Consider the following 21106-nt stretch of genomic DNA (forward strand, 5'->3'; position numbering starts at 1 on the left):
AGGGCGAAACCGGTCGTGGGCTGTCGATGGATTTTCAGCAACCTTATGAGTAGTACATTACAAATATACATGTATCGCGATATTTCAAATATCGTAGCGAATTAGGGGTCTCCCTCGATTGGAATCAACCTGGAACTGGTCAGATGGTCCCTTCTGGTGTTGAAGTTCCTGTCGGAACTAGTCGAATAAATCCTTAGTTTCATACAACAGCTGCGTAAAACTTATGCTATATGATATATAGCCTATATGTACCGTTACATTCACAGTATACATTGTAAAACTTATCATTCTCTATTTGATCCCGTTTGAAATGGGATTCTCGCATAGATAGGTATCAGGGATCCGATTGGTTAGTTTGATTTGGGCTCGTTTCCTGCAACCGTTTTTCGTGTTACTAAAATCAGTTGACCACGACAAAACAATGGCTGTTGATTGCCCGATAGAATGTAATCGCCTCGTCACCGAACAAGAGGACATTTTGATGTTCTTTTACACTGAGATCGTCAGAATAATGTATTTTTCTACAGGAACGTGCTTGATAACGTGTGAAAAAGCGGGCGTTTCGGGTTTTCGGTGTTTCGATACGATTTACCTGTAATAAAAAAGAAATTCAACTATGTTTGGCGTTCGGCGACAAACCAATTGACTCCACGGTTACCAGTGTGATTGATTGTGAGGGCACGAGACCTCACCTCCAGGAAATAGAAAGTTTTCTGGCTTTATTAATTTTTGACGATACTATGACCTCAGAAGTATGGATGATCCGATGAGCACGCGGAGACCGGCAGTTCGGATTACGGCTTCAGTACCAAGGTCAAAAGCCAGGAAAAGCAGGTCTTGTAGAAGCTTTCGAAACAAAGTTTATCACATGATTACGGATCGGATAGGTCAGCTGGCCAGACGGGAACGTGACTTATTGCGTCACTAAGGGCAGTCTGACGATCAAATCGGAGCGGCAGCCTCGACCAACCTCATGACACATAAATTTCGATGGCGAATGGGTGGGATTCGCTTGGTGGCCTTTGGCAAAAGGACTGTGTTTTTTTCTGCCCGCAACTGGATCCGATATTTTGAAAAGATGATCCGGAAGATGCTTGCCTCATCGTCCTAGTGGGGAGACACCTATCGGTTCTGTCAATCCACTTTTTCCCGCACTTAGGTATAGACGGGTGTACCTACTCCATGGAGTTCAAGGTCAGATGAAGCGCCCTCGTTTAGGGTACGTAGAATACCGGAGAAAAAAATGCTTTCCGGACTCCAGGAAAGCTCGCATGTTTGATGAAGCCACCAGGTCATCTGACCAAACAAACAGCTGGTCGGACTTTATCGAGAAGATTGTCGGATTGCCATCCGGTTCAGTTCAAGTCATTGGGTTGCTAATCTTGAGCAAATCAACGGTCATTAATCAGTCGGATTCAGCGTTTGGGATTTTTCACTTTAATTTCAAAGCGCAAGTTACTCCCTGACCTCGAGGTTACGGTGCGAGCGTACTAACCGGGAGGTTTCTGGTTCGAGCCTCGATTGCCTCTGTCTAGGCCCGGATAACCTGGCAGTATCTCACCCCTGGCCCTCCCCATGAGTGGCGTGACAGCTGGTCATCGAGAGGGTGCTACAACTGAACAATTATTATCATTACTGTTTATTGTTATTAGTAGTATTGGTGGCACTTTTCTTCCAGCACCGTCATAGGCAATTCCAGGTCACCCTAAGACCTAGGGTGAACCGATTGTACTCACGCCTCGGCGAGGCTTTTTCTTTGGTGGATCACCGTACATCTACAATTTTTTATCGTCCTTTGTCATGGGTGATCTCTGGAAACATAGGTGTTTCAAACTTTAATGGGTGGCCTTCTCAACCACGTGAATGTATTCGAATATTGGGTCCACTCATTCTTAGTCATAAGGTCATGGACTCACGTCGCATAGCATTTGACCTGAAGGGGCCTGTTGAATCGTCCACGTTCAGCCGATCAGTTTCATTCGAATCCCGGTGGCTGCTCCCTTCAGGAGAGACCAATTCTGGTCGGTTGCTTCCAGTATTCTCACCATCGGAGGGAAATTTCTGTATAAGGTTTCAGTCTCTCTGTCGAAAGCCCCGTGGCAATGAAATCGTTCAACTGTAGCACCCTTTCAGTGCTTAGCTGCCATGCTACCCGAGAGAAACACGAGGGCTGGGGATACTGCCAGGTTGCCCAAGTCTAGACACGAGAAGTCGAGATGCAGTGGTCGGGTTCGAACCACGGACTTTCCGGTCAGTAAATTCGCGCTCTAACCACTGAACCATCTCGCCCCGATTTTATTACGGTGGCCGTTGGAGTTTGGTTAATTTTTAACTGGTTACTAATAATTTATCGTTAACTAGCCAACACTTACTGGTTTGGAAATGTGATCTCGGTTCGTTCTTCGTCATTCCTGGTTCCGATTCTTTTTGGTTCACAGAGCAAGCTCATCGGTCGCGGGACATCCCGTGCCCGGTGGATTGGAGTCAAGCTACTATTCATCGTTCGAGCGTGACCAGGTCAACGAGCTATTGGACCAAGTCGTATCCACCAAATCGATCGTCGTCGGTGATGGCTGGCTCAACTTCACCGCAGCAGGTGTGGCTGCAATGCGATGGGTTTTATTTTGTCAAGCTGAAAATTATTTGGGTCGAGCCCGATCTCGCAAAATGATCGCACATCAAGGCGAGTTTCCTATCAATCTCTCCGACTTTGCATATTCCATGTTCGAATACTTTTGTCCCGTAATAGCTACGCTTCGGTTATCGATCTCCTCCAACTTGCAGTAAAAACATCTGTTGTTGCTTTCCTATTCGCATCGCCCTGTAATTAAACTAACCATCCGCTCTGACTGGCCTCTCACGAAAAGTGTTTCCGTTTATCTCTATCCTTCCCTCTCATCGTCCTCGCTGGTCGCACCCTCTCACTCTGTCCGTTTTGTTAGCTAGCCAATTATCGATCGGTATCGCCATGACCACTCTCTCGCATCTCTCCCATCTCGATCAGTCAGTCAGTCGACCGCCTTTTTGGCCAACAAGTGTGGCACGTGATCTTTGTGCGATGTGTTGGCCAGATGAGCTCTTGAAATGGTTTGGTTCGCCAGAGGTACGCGTAGAGGTCAGGTGTGTGTGTGTGATTAAGTCTCATTTTTATGCTAGCTAGTTTGGACAGGTTGCCATGGTTGGTGGAATTGCCAGGTGAACGAGAAACCCGAAATATACGGGACGAGTGTGTTTCCATCCCATCCACTAACTCCAGTTCAAGCTATGCTGGGAAAATGATTGAATTCAGCTCTCATTGCAGCTGGGTTCCAGGTGAGCGTCCTTTCAAAGCCAAACTGATATGCAAATGAGTGTATTTGTCAAAATCTGTCCAATTTGGGTTCAAGTAGAACATAAGATTGACGGAAACTCGCGGACTGCGCCTACCTGATGAGCCCCAAAAAGAGCGGGACCGGTCGTGGGCTGTCGGAGCGTTTTCGGCAACCTTATGAGTAGTGTATTGCGCCTTATTCCTCATCCTTTCGGGCTCTGGTGTGCGCGATGATCTCTCTGTGAGCAGCTGTTACTTGTTTCTCTGTGCTTTTTCTCCGCCTCCCGAGAAACACACAGGTTTTCAGAGTGCATGAAACTGTACGGGAATAGCCAGGTTCCCATTCCGGAACCGCTTGTGGCACATCAGAAACTTGGACGGACAATGTATCGCAGTGAATCGCCTTTCATAGCCATTCAGAGGAACTACTTTTCGCCTTCCACAATGGTTTCCGGCAATAGGGGGCCACCATACTTTTTTCACTGACTGACTCTCGTGATAAGATGCGGTGATTTCAGAGTCCTCGCTTATCCACCAACAGAGGCTTGATTTTCTGGGTAGTCAGTAAAATCAGTCCATCCACTTTCGTGGGAGTACCCTCCACCTACTCGGCTTTCATCATGCACTACACCCCTCTGACGTCGCTCAGGCTCTTCACCACTCGGGACGTCTTCATAGTCCTTGCTTTCTGGCGTAACTTCTGTCCCTTACCGTGTCAGCAGTTCACTTTGATGTGCCTGAAAATGCTGCTTTAGAGACGTTGACCACAGCATCTTGAACGCTCTGACACCCCCCGGGCGGACCCATTATTATTCTCGCGAACCGGCTGATCAACTATTGATCATGCGATTTCGTCTCTCGTTTCACTATCCTGTGTTTTTCCTGAACTCTAAAACCGTTCTCCTGTAGCCCGAGTGCCACCTGTAGGAAGTAGGAGGGCTGGAATACTGCCAGGTTGTCCAATCCTGGACAGGGGAAGTCGAGGTGCGGAGGTCGTGTTCGAATCACGGACCTTCTGGTCAGTAAATTCGCTATCTAACCACTCTGTACTCTTACGTTGTCATTCCTGACTACGCCAAATTAACCTTGGTCGATTCTCTCTCTCTCTCTCTCTTCCTGTGTAGTTCCACTGCCCGACGAAAACCTTCGAATCATCTACAACACATTTCACATTGATCCAGGACAAAAGGCGGTCATATCTTGCCATCCGGAACAGTCCATCTTTAATCGATTTTTGAAAGTTCATTACTGGGAAATTTACATGAACGGCACGCTGATTCACACTGTCGATCACTCATGTAAGTCGAACGATGCTTGCAACTTCATCAAGGGGATGTCTCAGCCATTCCCTGTGCTAATATTTCATATTGAATGTCATGGCCTCATTTTTGCTTCTTTTCATACCCTTGTGCCCACGTTCAGTTGACCGATTTAGCATGATCAACGTTACCAAGCACCCAGAACTTCACATTCGTTCGGTTACTGAGGCGGAACTGGAAGGTCTGGAAGTCCGGTGTGTTCTGCAATCGATCGTAGACGAGTCTGTGAAGGTCGAGAGGCCTGAGCGAGGCCGCTTACGGCGTCTCCGGATGGGGTTATTCTACACAGAACAACGGAGCGTCAGTAGTGACGTGGATGTTCTTCGGGTGAGTTTTTGGATCTTCTCTTTTTTTTCCACGTTGCAAATCTATCTTTCGCATGAGCCGGAACCAACTAATACGGTTACATCTTTAGGGTTCAACTGTGGAACTTCCTTGGGCTGTGGAAGGCAAAGCCCCTGTCGGCGCCAACTGGTTTTACGTGAATACACTGACAGGAGTTCGTTATCTGTTGAGCTCAGACACGCCGCTACCGTTGCCCGATGGATCTGGAAAGGGAATCTCCCCAACGAACAGTAGCCAGCACTCGTATGGTGGACGGAAAGTGCCTCGGTTCCTACCGGGTGGTACGGAATACGAACTGGTGAACGGCGCTTACGGGAACTTGAGGCTGATCAATTTGTCTGTGGCCGATTCCGGACAGTTTATGGTTGAAGTCCCGTACTCAGCACGTCCACAAGTCAAGTATACAGTCCAAGTCAGAGGTAGGTACCTCATTTACCCTCAATACACTCTATGCCTTTGTTATTTCACGCTGTGATGTGGCTATGAGAAGCCCCCACAAGGTGAGGACTGTTCATAGTCCGAATATATTTCTCGTTCTAATCTACGTCCTGGGTACGAGTCTTGTATCACAGCTACCACAGTAAATCATTCCAAACGATTTGTTCTCAGCAGGTAGGCACATCTTTCTTGCTCATTCTGCCACCGTGTTCACTCAGTGTCAGCAGTCGCTTTTCACACAACTCACTACCTTTATGTGACAGTGACTTACTGGTCAGCACTTATTGGCCTGGTTTGCAGTTTGGATGGAGGTAATTTGTGCTCCTCCCTCAGTCCAATGTTCCCCCATCAGCTTCTGTATGACAGCACCCAAATATCTCGGCGTTTTGTGTGACAAGTTATGTGAAAAAACCTCATCCCGCGTGTGGCGTTTGAAATGCAAAGTCAATCGTATAAACCTTGGTTTGAACTGAAGTATGATTAAGACATTTGCTCGACGAAATCTCACTGAGAACGTCATGGTTGAAGAGTTTCACATGAATTACAACAACTTCCATGGAACCCTCCATTCACCGGCAAAGTTTTGTTTTTAATTTTACCCTACTCATAAGTAGCTCAGAGTATAAGGAAACATTGGGATCAGAAAGTCGGTGGTGGACCATGGGTCTCTCAGACTCATGGCCGTAATCAGAGGAGAGAACTGGAGTGATACTGGTGAAGCTTTAGGGCTGAATAATTCAGGTGAAAGTGTCCACAAACTAAACTAGCTTCGATTGTCTGCACTCCAGCACAGACTGAATTGAATTTCAAATCGCGCGTCAGTGGTGAGCCGTAAAAGGCATTATGAACAGCCTCAGTCATGCTGCCAACTGTCATCTCCTTCCTCTGGGACTCCCGTCAACCAATTGCGTGTTCACGTCTCTGCTGAGACCCTCAATGCTCAGCTAACATCTCGTTAATCGTTCACCTGTATGCACGGGATTCGTATCGGCGCCCTGAAACATCATCGGTCAACGGAGCTTTGGTAATTCGTTAGCTATTGATGTTGAAATTTTGCAACAGCTTGTGGCTTATTTGTAACTGGTTCTTCCAGTGGTGGCTTCGACTTCAAGCATACCCAACCTGGCGGGCTTTTCTTTCCTCAGCACCCTACTCATGTCTTGTCAGTAGTCATGGCTTTGGAGTTTCAATAATGGAGTTCACCCTGCTCTGCTGTTCATAGGTGGTGGGCCGAATACTTCACAAATAATGCCCTAATACCGTTCACTACATGAGCTTGGTAGAATCACGCTCGATTTCTCGATCCCCATTGCTTTAACACCAGGTTGATGGATTCAGTGAGGTACGGCATTTCGCCTAGGAGGAAGGACGTCACAGGTAAGGTGGCTCGTGGACTAACTTGCCCATTGGTGTCCAGTTGTCGCCAAAGTGGATTACCAAAAGGAAAAGTCTCTGTTTGGACCTCTAGACCGCCGCTTATTCCGTCGACTGGTAGCAAAAACTCGCTGTGACTAATTGTGACTGTCACGATAAGACAGACCTTAACGGAAAATCGTGTTGATGCAGTCCTCGGTCATTGAGACATGCACTTTTGCGAACCCTTGATGAAAGGTTCCAGGAGGAACATGCCATGACATGATACCGTGAAATAAAAATGGCTTCAGCCAGGTAGACTGCTACGGAATCCTCTAATCTTAGAACGTGAGCTTCCTCGCACTTGACTCAGAACCTCGTTGCAGGTAACCAGTCTCACTGGCGCACGTATTGTCACTTATCAACTGTCAACTATCTAGTTATGGTTCCTCAGTTGCTGTCCGCAGGCTTATGTTTGGTGGACTTCGCAAGGGATGCTGGGTAAATCACGGTGGTGCTCCCCCATTCGGACAAGATGTGCAAGAACGAAACTACTCACAAGGTTGCTGAAGGCTCTTCGACAGCCCACGACCGGTTTCGCCCTTCTTGGGGCTCATCAAATAGGCGCAGTCCCCAAGTTTCCATCAACCTTATGTTCATCTGGACTGCGTCTACCTCTAACGGGTTTGAAGATGGGTGGAACTGATGGCGGGCTGTCAAAGAGCTCTTTGTAATTTACTTTGATACCTCGAATATCAAGCCAGCTGTAACATCAGGCGGCCTGTTGCAGGACAATCTCGGCTGAAGGAGATCGTCATTATGCAGAGTCGGTTGAGTGAAATATGAAAAGACACCTTCCATTTCTTGAGGCAACATGAGACCGATGGAACTATTCCAAGGTCAGTAGTTCGCAGGCACACTTGAGAACACTTGAGAGTATCCTCACTTTCGAGAAATACACTCGTTTGCAAATCAGTTTGCTTTTCATGTGAGGCTCAACTAAATCTCTCGTTTATGAAATTCTACAACTATTCAAGTAGAACATAAGGTTGACGGAAACTTGGGGACTGCGCCTACCTGATGAGTCGTGGGCTGTCGAAGAGTTTTCAGCAACCTTGTGAGTAGTTTCCTTTATGAACATATACTGCGATATCTCGAATATCGTGCCAACTGAAACATCAGGCGGCCTGTGTGTGGCACATTCAGTTGTAGAATATCATAAACGAGAGATTCAGCTGAGTCGTTAAAACCAAATCGATTTGCAGATGAGTGTATTTCTCGATGTGCAAGAATGCTTATTTCCATAGGATAGACGACACTACTTGTTCGGTCAATGAAGACTCCTGAAAGGCCCACTCCAGATTTCACCCTTTGTGTAGCACATTCAGTTGAATAGTACTGGTGTACAGAGGAGATTCAACTGAGTCTCCCGTTAAGACTAGCTGAGGTTGCGAATCGGTGTTCGACGGCGTTCGATACCGGTTTACCGCCCATGTATCTTCATTTTTCGGTAGTATTTGTGTGGCAGTCAAGCAACGTGGCTGTCAGCTACGCTCATGACAGCATTATAACAAGGAACACAGCAGCTAAGCGCTTTGGAAAGTCCACCATTATAGCAGGTGACGGTATAACGCACACTCCTATCCTGGTACGGTAACCCGGATAATGCTTGCGGACCGAGAAAAGTAAAAATAATTGACGCCTTGCGAGGCATGCACGAATAAAAAAACTCTTGTAAACAAAGGTGCACCTAATGGGTGATTGATTGTTCATGCACCTAGGCCAGTCAGATATGATGGTACCTGTAATTCGAAACGTTACACTGTGGAACCACTACTTGGAATTCCGTCATCACACCGCCTGTGTCGTCCGTCTCTTGTAGACTTTTTTCCAGAGCTGCTGTTCAGTCGGTTCTTGCACTACACATGCACTTCAGAGTCCCCGTCTTCAGGGAAACCAATGTATTGAGTAGGATTTGCACTTTAAAACGTGTACTTAAGATTGACTTTGTTTTTGTGCTGGCAAAGTTTCTCATGGTTAGTCTGGGCAGCTACCATTAGCCACACTTTCCAAATGGTCTCATTCTGTTTTTCTTTTTTTTTTTGTGTGTGTGTGTGTGTACAGCCCCTCTTGGTGTGAAAATCACCCCGAGTCAGCGTACTGTAGACTGGGGCAGCCATGTTGAACTGGACTGCATTGTGAGTGGTAATCCTCGTCATTTGGTCTACTGGCTCCACAACGGTCGTCCTGCACCTCGACGACATCATGTGCGAACTGTCTCCGGCCCAGCGGCAGCAACCGCTTCGGCAACAGAATATGTTGCAACGCCGAAATCCCTCGATTCTCTCTCGCAGCGTTTGATAATTGAGGCGTTCACTCTGGAGGATGTTGGCGTTTATCAGTGTGTCGTGGAAAATGGACAAACTGTGGGATCGCTTGCTTCGAATATGTTGCCAACACTGACGGGATCGTTCCACAGTGATGCTCCAGCGACAGGCTCCAGTGAGAGTCCAGATCGGGACCTGACACATCCACCCGTGTCCCTACCAACTGCGGGTGAAGTATTACGTGACTTGACCGACAACGCACAGGCAACTGCCCTCCTCTTGATGGGCAAAATGCGTCCCTCGTTAAAGTGGCAACATCCGGCGGTTGAACCGACTTCGATCAAAGCACAGGTACTTCTTTCTATCCATTCGGTGGCCACTACCAACGTGACACTGGAATGTCGGTTTGCCGCCAATCCAACACCCAAAATCGATTGGTTTCGGGACGATCTACCGATTCCTCTGGAACAAGCTGGTGTTATTGCTCCTGAACTGGCCGAGGACACATCCACTCCCTACACTCTCATCACTCGATTGAGAATCGATATACGGAAGGTAGGATTTGTCTGCATTACGCAAATTCCCTTTGCCTTTGTCAATCAGTTTTCAGTTGTTAGTCGAGACGACACAGTCTTTGAAAAGCTCAGTTTTGTTGGACCACAGTGGAGGAACCTAAATAAGACAGTTTGGGGGAGGGGGGCTTTCTTTTCTTTCTTCAATCATCCCAATTGTAACTAACAGATTTCGGCAGCGATCTCCCGGTTCTGCCTTATTTCAAAGTATGTTAGTCCTCTGAGGTAAGGATGCCACTTGAATTCTGTTTTTTTGGAATGGGGACCAGCTCCGAATTGGGGATCGCCACAGTAGAGACGGACCTGGGAAGCGTTCATCCGCAGTCTGCAGCTCACACGGTTATTAGTACTCTGGTGAGTGCTAGGGTGCAACGACAAGTACTCGAACTTGTTTAAGTAGGCCAGTATTGAGCTCGACGTATATCAGTAGTTTAGGCGGAAATTTACTGATTGGAAAGTCCGTGGTTCGAACCCCCTCCCTACTTCTCGAGTGCTCCCTTCTGGGATTGGACAACCTGGCAATATCTCAGTCCTCGAGGTAGCTAGGCGCCGAAATAGTGTTACAACTGAGTTATGTGTAAAAAACCAATTCGAGCCCAATTGTTTCAGCATAGTCATTGTTGCGTTCTATCGAGAAGCAATAAAAGTGCACGCACCTCAATTTTTTCGGGTCAAACGGTGTAAAGGGTGATCGGTCAATTGACAAGATGACGCTAATGCTACCGGATCGGGCGGTGATCACCAATGAACTATCAATACGGGATTAAGACGGGTTGCGTAGCATAGTAACCGTGCCAGAGACACAACAGTAGGAGTAGGTTTTCACCAAACCCTTCGGGTTGAAAGGTTGTACGTCAGAAGAAAGATTTAGTCGATGCCGAACCGAGACATGAAGCCAAGTCCCCAAACTGTGGACATCTGGGACCGATGAGGTGCTCATGGTACGTAGCAAGGGATAAAAGGAGAAGAAAGGGGTTTACACCGTGGTGGATTGTTCGTCTGAACAGAGTACCGCAAGAAACTCATAGTTACGGCTGTGCCGTTTCGTAGCGACGTCTTCAGCTCAGTACATTTCTAACAACTGACATCGCAATTATAGCCAGTCTTTTACGCAGTTTTAGGCTTACTGTTTAGAGTCTCAACTTGATGAAAGGTCTGTTTATACTGTTTCGCCCTCAAGACAGCTGCCCTTTTCCGGAAAGTGTACTCCAAGAAATCGCTCAAAGCTGGTCTCTTGAGGTGAGTAACTGTCTAGTAGGGATGGCCATGTGTTATAGGGACGCGATGGCCAATCATGAGTTCCACAGAGACTGTACATGTTCTCCATAAAGAGAGAGTTACTTGCTCCTTCCGAACATCGTTCTTTTGGTACGCTATTCGGTCTCCACTTTGATGATTCTTGTCGTTTCCGTGACTGGTGAATAAACTGCTACCTCTGTGTCCCACTGTTTCCTCAAGGCACCGAATCTTGAAGAACTGTGGGTCTTTGGCGGTGAGTATCGAGCTGTGGCTACTAATCCACATGGAGAAGCGGACTGTCGTACCTACGTGCTCTTGGAAACCCCACTTCGTCTACGCCCGATGGACGCGTTGAAGGTGGCCATCGCTGGTCGAGCACATACGCTGAAGTGTTATTTTATTGGAAGTGGAATACCGGCAGTAAGTCTTTTTTTGTAACCTCCAGGTAACTTGCACCGAACTACCTCTAACTAAGACAAAGTGGAGACAATTTACTCGCCCTAATTGGGCATATACCGAACTTCAATGAGATCTGCGGCTTAGACTGTTCGGTTATATATAAATTGCTGATAGCAACGTTCCACTGTGTATCGTTTAAACTGCCCGCCAATTGGTGCCTTTAAAATGTCCCCTTCTAGGACGCTTTTGTCAGGCAGCTATTGGCTGTCAATCTGAACCAATCAAGTTTGCACGGTTTGCTGTTAACATTCTGATTAGTGGTCATGAAACAGATATTCGTCCCCAACGATCGGTGGCCACTTGGTGGCGTGTGTTTTGAACATCCATCTGATGAGTATCACTCAGGACGAAGCGCGAAACACTTCTCCAAACTAGTCACGTGGCTTCAGGACTGACATAGCCCAAGGTCAGTTTACAGGCTTTCAAGTAGAAAGACTGAGTAGGTTTCCGCCCTCGGGTTTCCGATGCCCTCCCCTGGTGAGTTTGCGGCTAATATACAACGGAATCGATTTTTCCTCTCACGGAATGATGCACCATTCTAATCCAGATCCGGTAATTTGAGTAACACTGCACGGTTCAATCTTGCGGTTTGATGATGGCCGTAATTGGGCGGAAAATGTTATGCTTGCAGGCTCGCTCGCCAGAAAGACTTGACTTCCCATCTTCAGCCTCTTTACAAATCCATGTCGATATCCTCTTCAGTGATTCACGACTGACTGCCTTTTCGCTTCAATTAGCTTCAGTGGCATCGCATCAAGAACGGTCGAGAGATTCAGCGTATCCCTGTGGATCACAGACATCATCTGCTCGAAGACGGTCGTGTGCTGCGAATCACGGAAATCAGTCAAGAAGAGGACGAGGCGGAATATCGATGTACCGCGATCTTGGGGGACCATTCGGCGAATAGCACGGTGAAATTGAAAGTCTCGCGTGAGTTTTTCGCTATCCTGATCAGATATCTGTTTGATTTGTGGTTCACTGAGTTCTCTGGGGAACGATTTAAACGTAATATCCATCCCAGCGCCACCGCACTGAATTAACAAGTTTTAGCCATCGTCTAGTTCTGCTTGCCCCTCATGGGATTCTTGAGGGTTCAAGTAGAACATATGGTTGACGGAAACTCGGGGACTGCGCCTACCTGATGTGCTCCAAGAAGGGCGAAACCGGTCGTGGAGTGTCCAAGAGTTTTCAGCAACCTTGTGAGTAGTTTCCTTCATGAAAATATACTGCGATATCTCGTGTATCGTGCCAACCGAATCATGAGGCGGCCTGTGTGCAGCACATTCAGTTGTAAAATATCATCAACGAGAGATTCAGTTGAGTCCCTCGTGAAAATCAAATTGATTTGCAAATGAGTGTATTTCTCGAAGACAGTGCAATTTTGGTTCAAGTAGAACAGAAGGTTGACGGAAACTCGGAGACTGCGCCTACCTGATGAGCAGCAAGAAGGGTAAAACTGGTCTTGGGCTGTCGAAGAGCGTTCAGCAACCTTGTGAGTAGTCTCTTTTATGAAAATTAGATACCTTTTTTATCAGGACTATTATGCCAACCACTTTTCCCTGTGGTTCTCATTCGATTTAGCTCACCTACATTTCCGACTTTTAACGAAATTCTTTTTTGTTCTCTGTTGAACCTCCCTTTCTTCATCCCCACCAGATGCACCGCGGCTGTTTGAACTTCCACAGACAAGACAAGTAAAATACACGCACGACACGCTGTCCTACAGTTGCACTTTACAGAACCGCGCTGACAAACCGTGGTACGCTTGGTGGGAATTCCAACATGAGGGTACAAACGCCCTTATCCCCTTGCCAGCATCGAAGCAGGACAGATACAATGAATTTGTCGTCTCGGTATGGCCTGTCTTAGTTTACTTGAAATTATCCCTTCGTTTTTTCATTTCGCTGTTCACTCGTTTGGGATCTTCATCGATTATTTATTCTGTGTTGATGCGATCGGTGAGTTGTGTCACCACACAAGGGTCATGGAATGACGGTTTTCTGATCAAGATACCTTTGAGTTAGAGATCCTAGGGGAACCACCACGACTGAATGTATTCAACTCCCGGAATGAGTGAAAACGGCTGTACAGAATGGAATAACAGAATTTGAATGTATTCCAGATGGTTGTGAAGGCGAATCGTGATACCCTTTTTTGAGACTAATTCAAACACTTTTGGACCCATTGGACAGTCGGTGTTGTATGAACTGCCACATGTAGGTGACGTGGAACTCCATTCACACACAGATGTTGAGTACGCAGACGCCATGGCTCTTCTTGGATATAACCCCGTGGTAATGCAAACAATACTTACTAATCCAAATAGTTCCGCTTCACGGTTTGGCATGCGCCTCACACCTGCAAAGTCCAATGTGCTGCTGGATAACTGTGTGGACTCGAACCCTAACCGTTTGTTTGCAGATGAGGTAGTAGACAAATTTGTCTACCTGACTGTCGCGAAAGGTGATATTTCCATCCGGATCGGAATGGCCAGAATAGCTTTTATGAAATAGCTTTTTGAATCTGCGTCATCTGCGACATCAACTTATCCGTCAAGACTCGAGTTTACCGTGCTGCCGTGTTATCCATATTCCTATACGAGTAGGAAACCTGACCGCTACGCTCCGAGGACGTCAAGAAACTTCCAGCGTTTGACTATAGATGTCTTCGGAGCAATGACCGATCGGTATTCGGAAAAAATAACTCACTCACGGTAGATGAACTGATCAGACTGTGTAGGTCGCGCTGGCCAAGCCACGTGATCCGTTTGCCGTGTACCTACTTCCTCGAAGGGCTCTTTTCGCAGAGCAGGGGAGGTCTAAGAATCGCCTAAAATCGACGTCCGAAAGTCGTCTACAGCAAACTCAGTTGCGCCGGTCATTGTCGTCTACCGGGATACGGGGCCCCGACATGGGACACATCCATTGTTAGAGGAATGGCCCAGTCGTGCCCATGCATCTAATCTGTTGCCTTCGACACCAAGCTCCCCTCCCAAGCTCTCCAATGAGAAGTCCGCTGACACCGCTCTATTTACGCACCAATTATATCAGCTGCCACCTTCAATACTTAGCTATCCACTCCACCTCCCCAAATCATTGGCGGACGAAACTGTGGCAGCCACAAGCACTATTCGACAAGTAGGCGGTTTTCACAGCTGAGGATGATGACTTGCGCATGCCTTCGTTCCCAGGAAAGGCTTCGAACTCACGTGTGATTAATTTTCACTGCCAGTAAGAGTACGAGGCATATAGAAAAAAACTTACAGAGCGACATAGTCGTGTTTTGACTCCCTGAATGATCTTGCAACTCTGTGTCGGTCCTTAGCTTACTGCTCCACCCACTACGGTATATCAAAAGGCACGGTAGCTTCAGACAACTCTTTATGGAGACAAAGGAAGATTATTACTACTGTATTTGCAGGGGGGCGAGATGATTAGAGCGCGAATTCGCTGACCGGAAGGTCCGTGGTTCGAGCCCGACCTCTGCCACTCGATTTCCCCTGTCTAGGCTTGGGCAACCTGGGAGTATCCCAGCCCCCGTGCCTCCTTCGTGTGGCATGGCAGCTAGGCACCGAAAGGGTGCTACAGCTGGACGATTCGATACGGGGTAATCACATAAGGTTCCACAAGGTCGGGCTAGAAACTCCGTGAGGCGAGAAGCGCCGAGTTGAAGATGCTCGATCCGGATTGGCTGGCATTCTGACCAATCAGAGCATGCCTTCGTTTGGTTCGTATCCTGCAAAGAGCTGGGTTGTGTTCGGACCAATGCTTACTGCCTTGGAGTGTATCTGTTATCTTGGAAGTTAGCGACGGGACCATATCGTAATGAGTGATCAGTGACCAGAAATAAAAGTAATAAACACATCACGCCTCTATGGGAGAGTTGAGTGATGCTTGTTTGAGCATCCTCTTGGCTTGCGAAATGAGTAAACGACCACCATAGTCACTATGGGTGCAGACTTTGAAATACTCGACTGGACAGATATTTGGGCTTGGCTGTGGAATGTTTTATGTCTCACATCATCTACAGTCGGCTTTTGTTCCCTCTTATGATCCTGTCGTACTGTCCAGCTTCATCTCCACCCGATTGAGGTTTTCTAGATGTAAACTTCCATGACCCGGGGTCAGTTAGTTCCTATTTAGATATATATACGCCCCCTTTGGATTCCTTACTTACTGGTAGTTACACTAGTGTAAATTTCTCCGTTCCTCTATCCATGGGGGGCAACTGCTTTTCGAGGGAGACTACTGTAGCTCACGTCTGGATCTCCGACGCATTATGCTATGCCTTCCACTCTATTTCTTCTCATCTTTCCAGTACATGGATGACCTGGTATCGCGATCCGAAGGTCCCCCATGGCGTCTGCCCGACAGTCTTCGTGATAAAGTCCCTTTATTCGCACAAAGCGAACCGAATGCCGGGGTGCATGTCTCTGTGAACAAGCTACAGAAGGAGAAACATCATGGAAATTTGACGTGCGTCGTTGTGAACGAAGTTGGTGAGGATAGGCAATCCATCCGAATCACTTTCATCCGTGAGTTACGCGCATGATGAATGTGCATTTTTGGATGATAACACCATCGTGCATCGAGCTGGTAGAACGTAGCAAACATGTCAGTATCAAGGACAGATTCGCGTGATTATCGGTCAACAAGGAGCACTTTTTCTCTTGGGACAAACTAACGTCCCTAGATCATTGTTGTTCCAAGACCAGCAACGCTACCAGATCGACGATATAGTCACGTGAGCTGTCAGGGATCCACCCTGACCTGGTCTACTTGTTGAATGGTGTGTGGGCGGAGAGCAGTGGCCATGAACTAAGGATGATCGCTTTTTCCTCTATCTGGACACTATCCGTATAATTTCTGATTGTTTTAAAACAATATGCTCGGCCAAAACCACATGACATTCCAGTTGGCACTTTGAACAGTTAGCCGTTTGATAATGAGTGGCGGATTGCTATTTCGGTAAGACAAGACGAAGTACCGCTTATCCTTTGGATCACGTGGTCACACGTGTTGACTAGGACCTCGGGTACCGACTCCTCCGATGAAAATTTCACTCACCGAGTGAATTTTGCGCTTCCTCTGAACTACTTATGGATTGTTGGTAGTGTGGTGAGATTGGAGAACTTTTATTGGAGATTTCGCCCTTTAGCCTACGGAAGCACGAAAGTTAATCCATTCATCGCACAAAGTACAGGGCACGGAGAACTAGCTATCATGCTCTCGAATCCTAAGAAGTGATAGGACATTTTCATTTCAATTTAACTGTGGCCTACGAGTTTCAACAGGAGTTGCCATAAGATCGATCAATAATCGTCGTTTTAATGAAATCGGGTCCTACAGAGTTCAGTTACACTAAGCGTTAAATGTGATCTTGACCATTTTGTTTAATAGCAGTGAGAATTTGAACCTTGAGCGGTGCTTCTCAGTTGTACATGCGATTTTACGTTTTTTATAGGACTCGCATTCGTTTGTAATGTTGGTATTCCGTGTACGTTCACTACACTGAAGGGATCGCCTGGGTAGATTTATATATGAATCTTTTTGCCTTAGGTGAAATATCAATATGAAATTCCCCGCGTGCTCATTGTTTTTCCCGCAATTTTTGAAATCTCAATGAATGAGCGTACTTGAATTTTCAAATACGAGTATTTTTAAGTATTTTGTTCATACTTGTTGTCCGTGCTGTGCTCGTTCGAGCCAGCTAGGTAATTAAACCTGAGAATTATTCACATTCGACCACCGAACCAGCGCGAATCCACTTCCAAATTCACTCTGTTAGCTCACTTAATTTAACCTTTTCACCTCCGGAGGTATGCAGGTTTCTAGGTTTTTCCGGTTCTCCTGGCTTTGTCATTTATTGCTTGCGGAAAGTACTGTATAACTCCGGTTCTGGGTTCTCATACTTGCGTACAAAGTTCATATCTCCACATTTAAGTCCTGAACTTTCTTGAAACTTGAACAATGAACGAAAAGACAATCGCAGCGATGAACTTGCTTGCCGGACGGATGCTATGCTGACTGAGTTACCGAAAACGCTCACCGCCCGTCACGCACTCGTGATGATGACGGCACATATCTGCAACTTTGCGGTTATCCTTTTCATCATTCAGTCAGTCCATGACTAGACGGGTTTGTCCAGAAAACAAGCATGTCGACATTACTGATGTGTTTTTTGTGTAGTAACGGTATTTTTCTCAGCTTAGTTCCCGGTCGGAGCCTCCCAAGCTAGCGTTCGCGTCAAAGACAACCAACAAGGGTGCACAAGGTATTTTAACGCCCAAAACGAAGTCGGGAACACTTGTACAGCGCTTCATATATAGCGTAAGCGACAATAACTTCCTGGAAATTCTGACGCGTTCTGGATGCGCCATTGGCAACCGGCATTTGGCCACTATGTGTCATGATTGGTTGTTAGGTCCAGACTTTCGACCAATCAGATCGCGGTTTGATGTCGGGCCGACAAGCTTCCCGAAATTCTGGTCAGTCTTGCGTGGTATGGACTTCTCGGCCGTAGCAGCACCTGAGTGCGAACGGTAAAGCGGGATCCGTGTGGAATTCCGCCTAACGTCTTGTCTACTGATTCCTCGGATGACCTTCTATACCTACATCTGGGGTTCATATGAAGCGCGTACGGTATGTCAATCTCCTAAGTAGATGGCTCAGCGATTAGAGCGAGAATTTACTGAACGGAAGGTCCATGATTGGAACCCGACTTCTGCGTCTTGACTTTCCGTGTCTAGGCTTGAGAAACCTGGCAATATCCCAACCCTCGTGCATTTTTCCGGTGGCATGGCAGTTAGACACCAGAATGGTGCTACAACTGAACGATTTCTATAATTGTTTGTTTATTCTTAGGTTGGATGCTGTTTGACCCCAGGAAAGGCGAGTGCAAACAAATTTGGTTTTGCGTGAGACTCACCTGGAACCCGACAGAACCTCTCAATTATGATGATTTCATGCAGCTAAATGTGCACCAGGCCGCCTCATGTTTCAGTTGGTACGATATTCGAGTTATCGCGATACATGTATAAACGCAACATGCTACTCATAAGGTTGCTGAAAACTTTTCGACGAGCTTTTAGCAACCTCGTGAATCACGTGCTGTGTGTGCGCATGTCAATATGGAGCGTGTTTCCAACATCACTTTTGTTTTGTATCTCTGATGAATATCTTTTAATCGTCTCTCACTTTTCTCCGTTCCAGCCGAATTGGAATTCGCGATCCGACCACCGAACAATCAAGATGTGACTTTGGGACAAACGATGTCCATCGATTGTGCAGCCAAACCCTCCGACTTAAAACCAGTTGTGGAATGGAAATATCTGCAAAAAAGTACATTTCTTTCTTAACTGAGCGTTATTCCAATGTTAGCTGTTCTGACTAATTTCCTGGTAGACACTTGTGTTTCTCGATGCTAAATGGCAGTGCATGAAACGATTGGGTAAGCAGTCTGCGATGGTCTGTCGCGCCAATCCGGCAGAGTGTTTTACATCTGGCTGATCGCCCATTAGGATTGTCCTTCCTGCGCTTGTGACCGTGTAGCTGACCTTTTTCTGGTGCCAAAGGGTATTTCACTCGAGTTGAACACACCAGCTGATTGTGTCACATTCAGTCTTCAATACCCCAACATCTCCACATCACACTACCATACAGATTACTGTTCATTTGTAACATTTTTTACCCCAACAACTCCGAAAACAGTGCCACACTGTCGACCCTCCCAACCGACTTGCTCGCTCACACAAAATATTTAAAATCGCAACTACTCATAAGTAATAAGTGATAAACAGGAGTTCTGTCACCACCTCCTTGGTGTTTTGCAACCAGCGTTCAGAAGCTGTCGCCTGGTTTGGTGTTATTGAAAGCACTGATCAGATGCTTTGTCTGTGCGCTGCACATAGAACTCTAGGCATTTCACTCTGGGACTTGTTTTTTCGATATCGGATTTATTCATCGTCTTTTTTGTTACCTTGTCTCAGCAACTGGCAACTACGTCGGTGTGACTGAGCTTTCCGAAGCCACCAACGGCCGCATTCGACAGTACTCCAACGGCACACTCCTGTTGTCGAACGTCGACGAGTCGGATCCACGTGAATTTCTCTGCTTCCTTAAACCTGGCCGTCTATCAACGGCCGCTCAACGAAGCTCAGCTGTAAATCTCGAGGTCCATGGTAAGAGTCTCTGTGATTCAGTTGATCCGCCCTCCCCTACAAGAAAATCCCTAAATCGTTCAATGCATCCGCGAACGTGTCCTGTAGTTTTCGTTTTACGCGCATCCCATGTGTTGCTCCTTTTATCTCCGTGGTCGGTCTGTCGGTTGATTACTGGTACCTGTTTCCGAGGCTTATCGATTTTATGTTCACGTGGGGCTGTTGGTTGAGAAGTCTTCATTCTGTCATGACGCAGTCATTCTGTTGAATCCGCATCAAGGCGAGGAAACACTGAGCTCTAATTTCACTCCCATTGGTGTCGAGGGGGTTATAACTTCTGGTTATCATCGATTTGGTGTGTTATCACACACCCGAAATCAATTAATCGTGTTAAGAGCAAAATAGTGGAGATATTCTTAGACTAATTATGCTCGAAAATTGGCTTGATGGGCCTCTTTTTGTTCCCGGTCCACAAATCACGCATCTCTCATTATTTTGATGATTTAGTCCCGGCACGAATCGATCCTATCGATCATGTGGAAAGAGTCCGCGGTTCAAGATTCAACCTCACTTGCAGTGTTCACGGGGACCCCGATGATCTTCAAGCAGCCTGGTACTACCGCCCGTCTGGGCGAACAAAATGGCAACTGATCGACAAGCCCTGCGTTGTTCCTTGGTCCGTACTGGATAAGGAACATTCACCCGACGGGATGACTTCACCTCCCGCGCATTATGACCAGTCTAGTGATGGCTCTCTCACGCCGGACAGTTCCGATGAGCATTCCAGTTCCGTCGACTGCCAAAGTTTCGCCAATGAAGGTCTTGAAAGTGGCATTCTATTTCGACAGGTACGGTAAACTAACCACTGCCTTTCGTTTCGACCATCTCCCTGGTTCCTCTGAGACCAAAACTGCTATTCTCAACCCCCGCCCATTAAACAACATTCATTCACTTTGTACTATTCTAACTGATAACCACTTTCGGCGTCTTTTCTTCCAAACAGGTGGCTTTCTTCAAACCAAACAAACGTGGACTGGACAAACAGCTCCAATTCATCAGCGTCAAAGAAGCACACATGGGCGAGTATCTGTGTCGAGCGTCCAACCGATTCAACCGGGATTCTCAGGGAGCCCGAACTGAAGTCGAGGTTTTCGTTCGACTGACAGTCATTTGTGAGTTTTGTCGCATCTTTTGCAATGGATGAGGGGAGTAGAGAAGTTTCGAAGTTCTCGGAAGTTGTATTAGTTCTGTCTGTAGTGTGACAGATGAGGTGAATGCACGAATCTGCAAGGCTCGGGCCGCGTTTGCTGACTTGAGACACCTATGGCGTCAGAATGGTTTATCCCTGAATCTGAAGGGACGTGTGTATCAAGCTACAGTACGGGTTGTTTTGTTGTATGGCTGTGAGACTTGGCCTATTCGAGCAGCGGAACTGAGACGTCTTCAGGTGTTCGGAAATCGTTGTCTCAGAACCATAGCTCGTGTGGGTTGGTGTCGGCGAATCCGTAACGAGGCAGTTAGAAAGCGTGTTTTCGGTTGTGTAACGGGTACTTTCACTGAAGAATGTGTCCAGCACCAGAAGCTGG

General features: G+C 46.9%; 1 protein-coding gene across 1 annotated transcript in view; it reads left to right on the forward strand.

The window, feature by feature from the left end:
• Window positions 1-21106, forward strand: part of T265_05646 (hypothetical protein) — a gene marked incomplete at both ends in the record, with an annotated part of 75509 nt that overhangs the window by 28271 nt on the left and 26132 nt on the right. The window contains 13 exons of the mRNA XM_009170711.1: window positions 2439-2647; window positions 4435-4608; window positions 4733-4956; window positions 5045-5393; window positions 8890-9647; window positions 11123-11323; window positions 12100-12292; window positions 13019-13215; window positions 15680-15896; window positions 18574-18702; window positions 19350-19541; window positions 20028-20368; window positions 20524-20692. Coding sequence (XP_009168975.1) covers window positions 2439-2647; window positions 4435-4608; window positions 4733-4956; window positions 5045-5393; window positions 8890-9647; window positions 11123-11323; window positions 12100-12292; window positions 13019-13215; window positions 15680-15896; window positions 18574-18702; window positions 19350-19541; window positions 20028-20368; window positions 20524-20692 — 3353 coding nt within the window. The remainder of the gene's footprint in view (window positions 1-2438; window positions 2648-4434; window positions 4609-4732; window positions 4957-5044; window positions 5394-8889; window positions 9648-11122; window positions 11324-12099; window positions 12293-13018; window positions 13216-15679; window positions 15897-18573; window positions 18703-19349; window positions 19542-20027; window positions 20369-20523; window positions 20693-21106) is intronic.

Source organism: Opisthorchis viverrini, assembly GCF_000715545.1.
Source record: "Opisthorchis viverrini unplaced genomic scaffold opera_v5_111, whole genome shotgun sequence".
Classification (NCBI taxonomy): Eukaryota; Metazoa; Platyhelminthes; class Trematoda; order Opisthorchiida; family Opisthorchiidae; genus Opisthorchis; species Opisthorchis viverrini.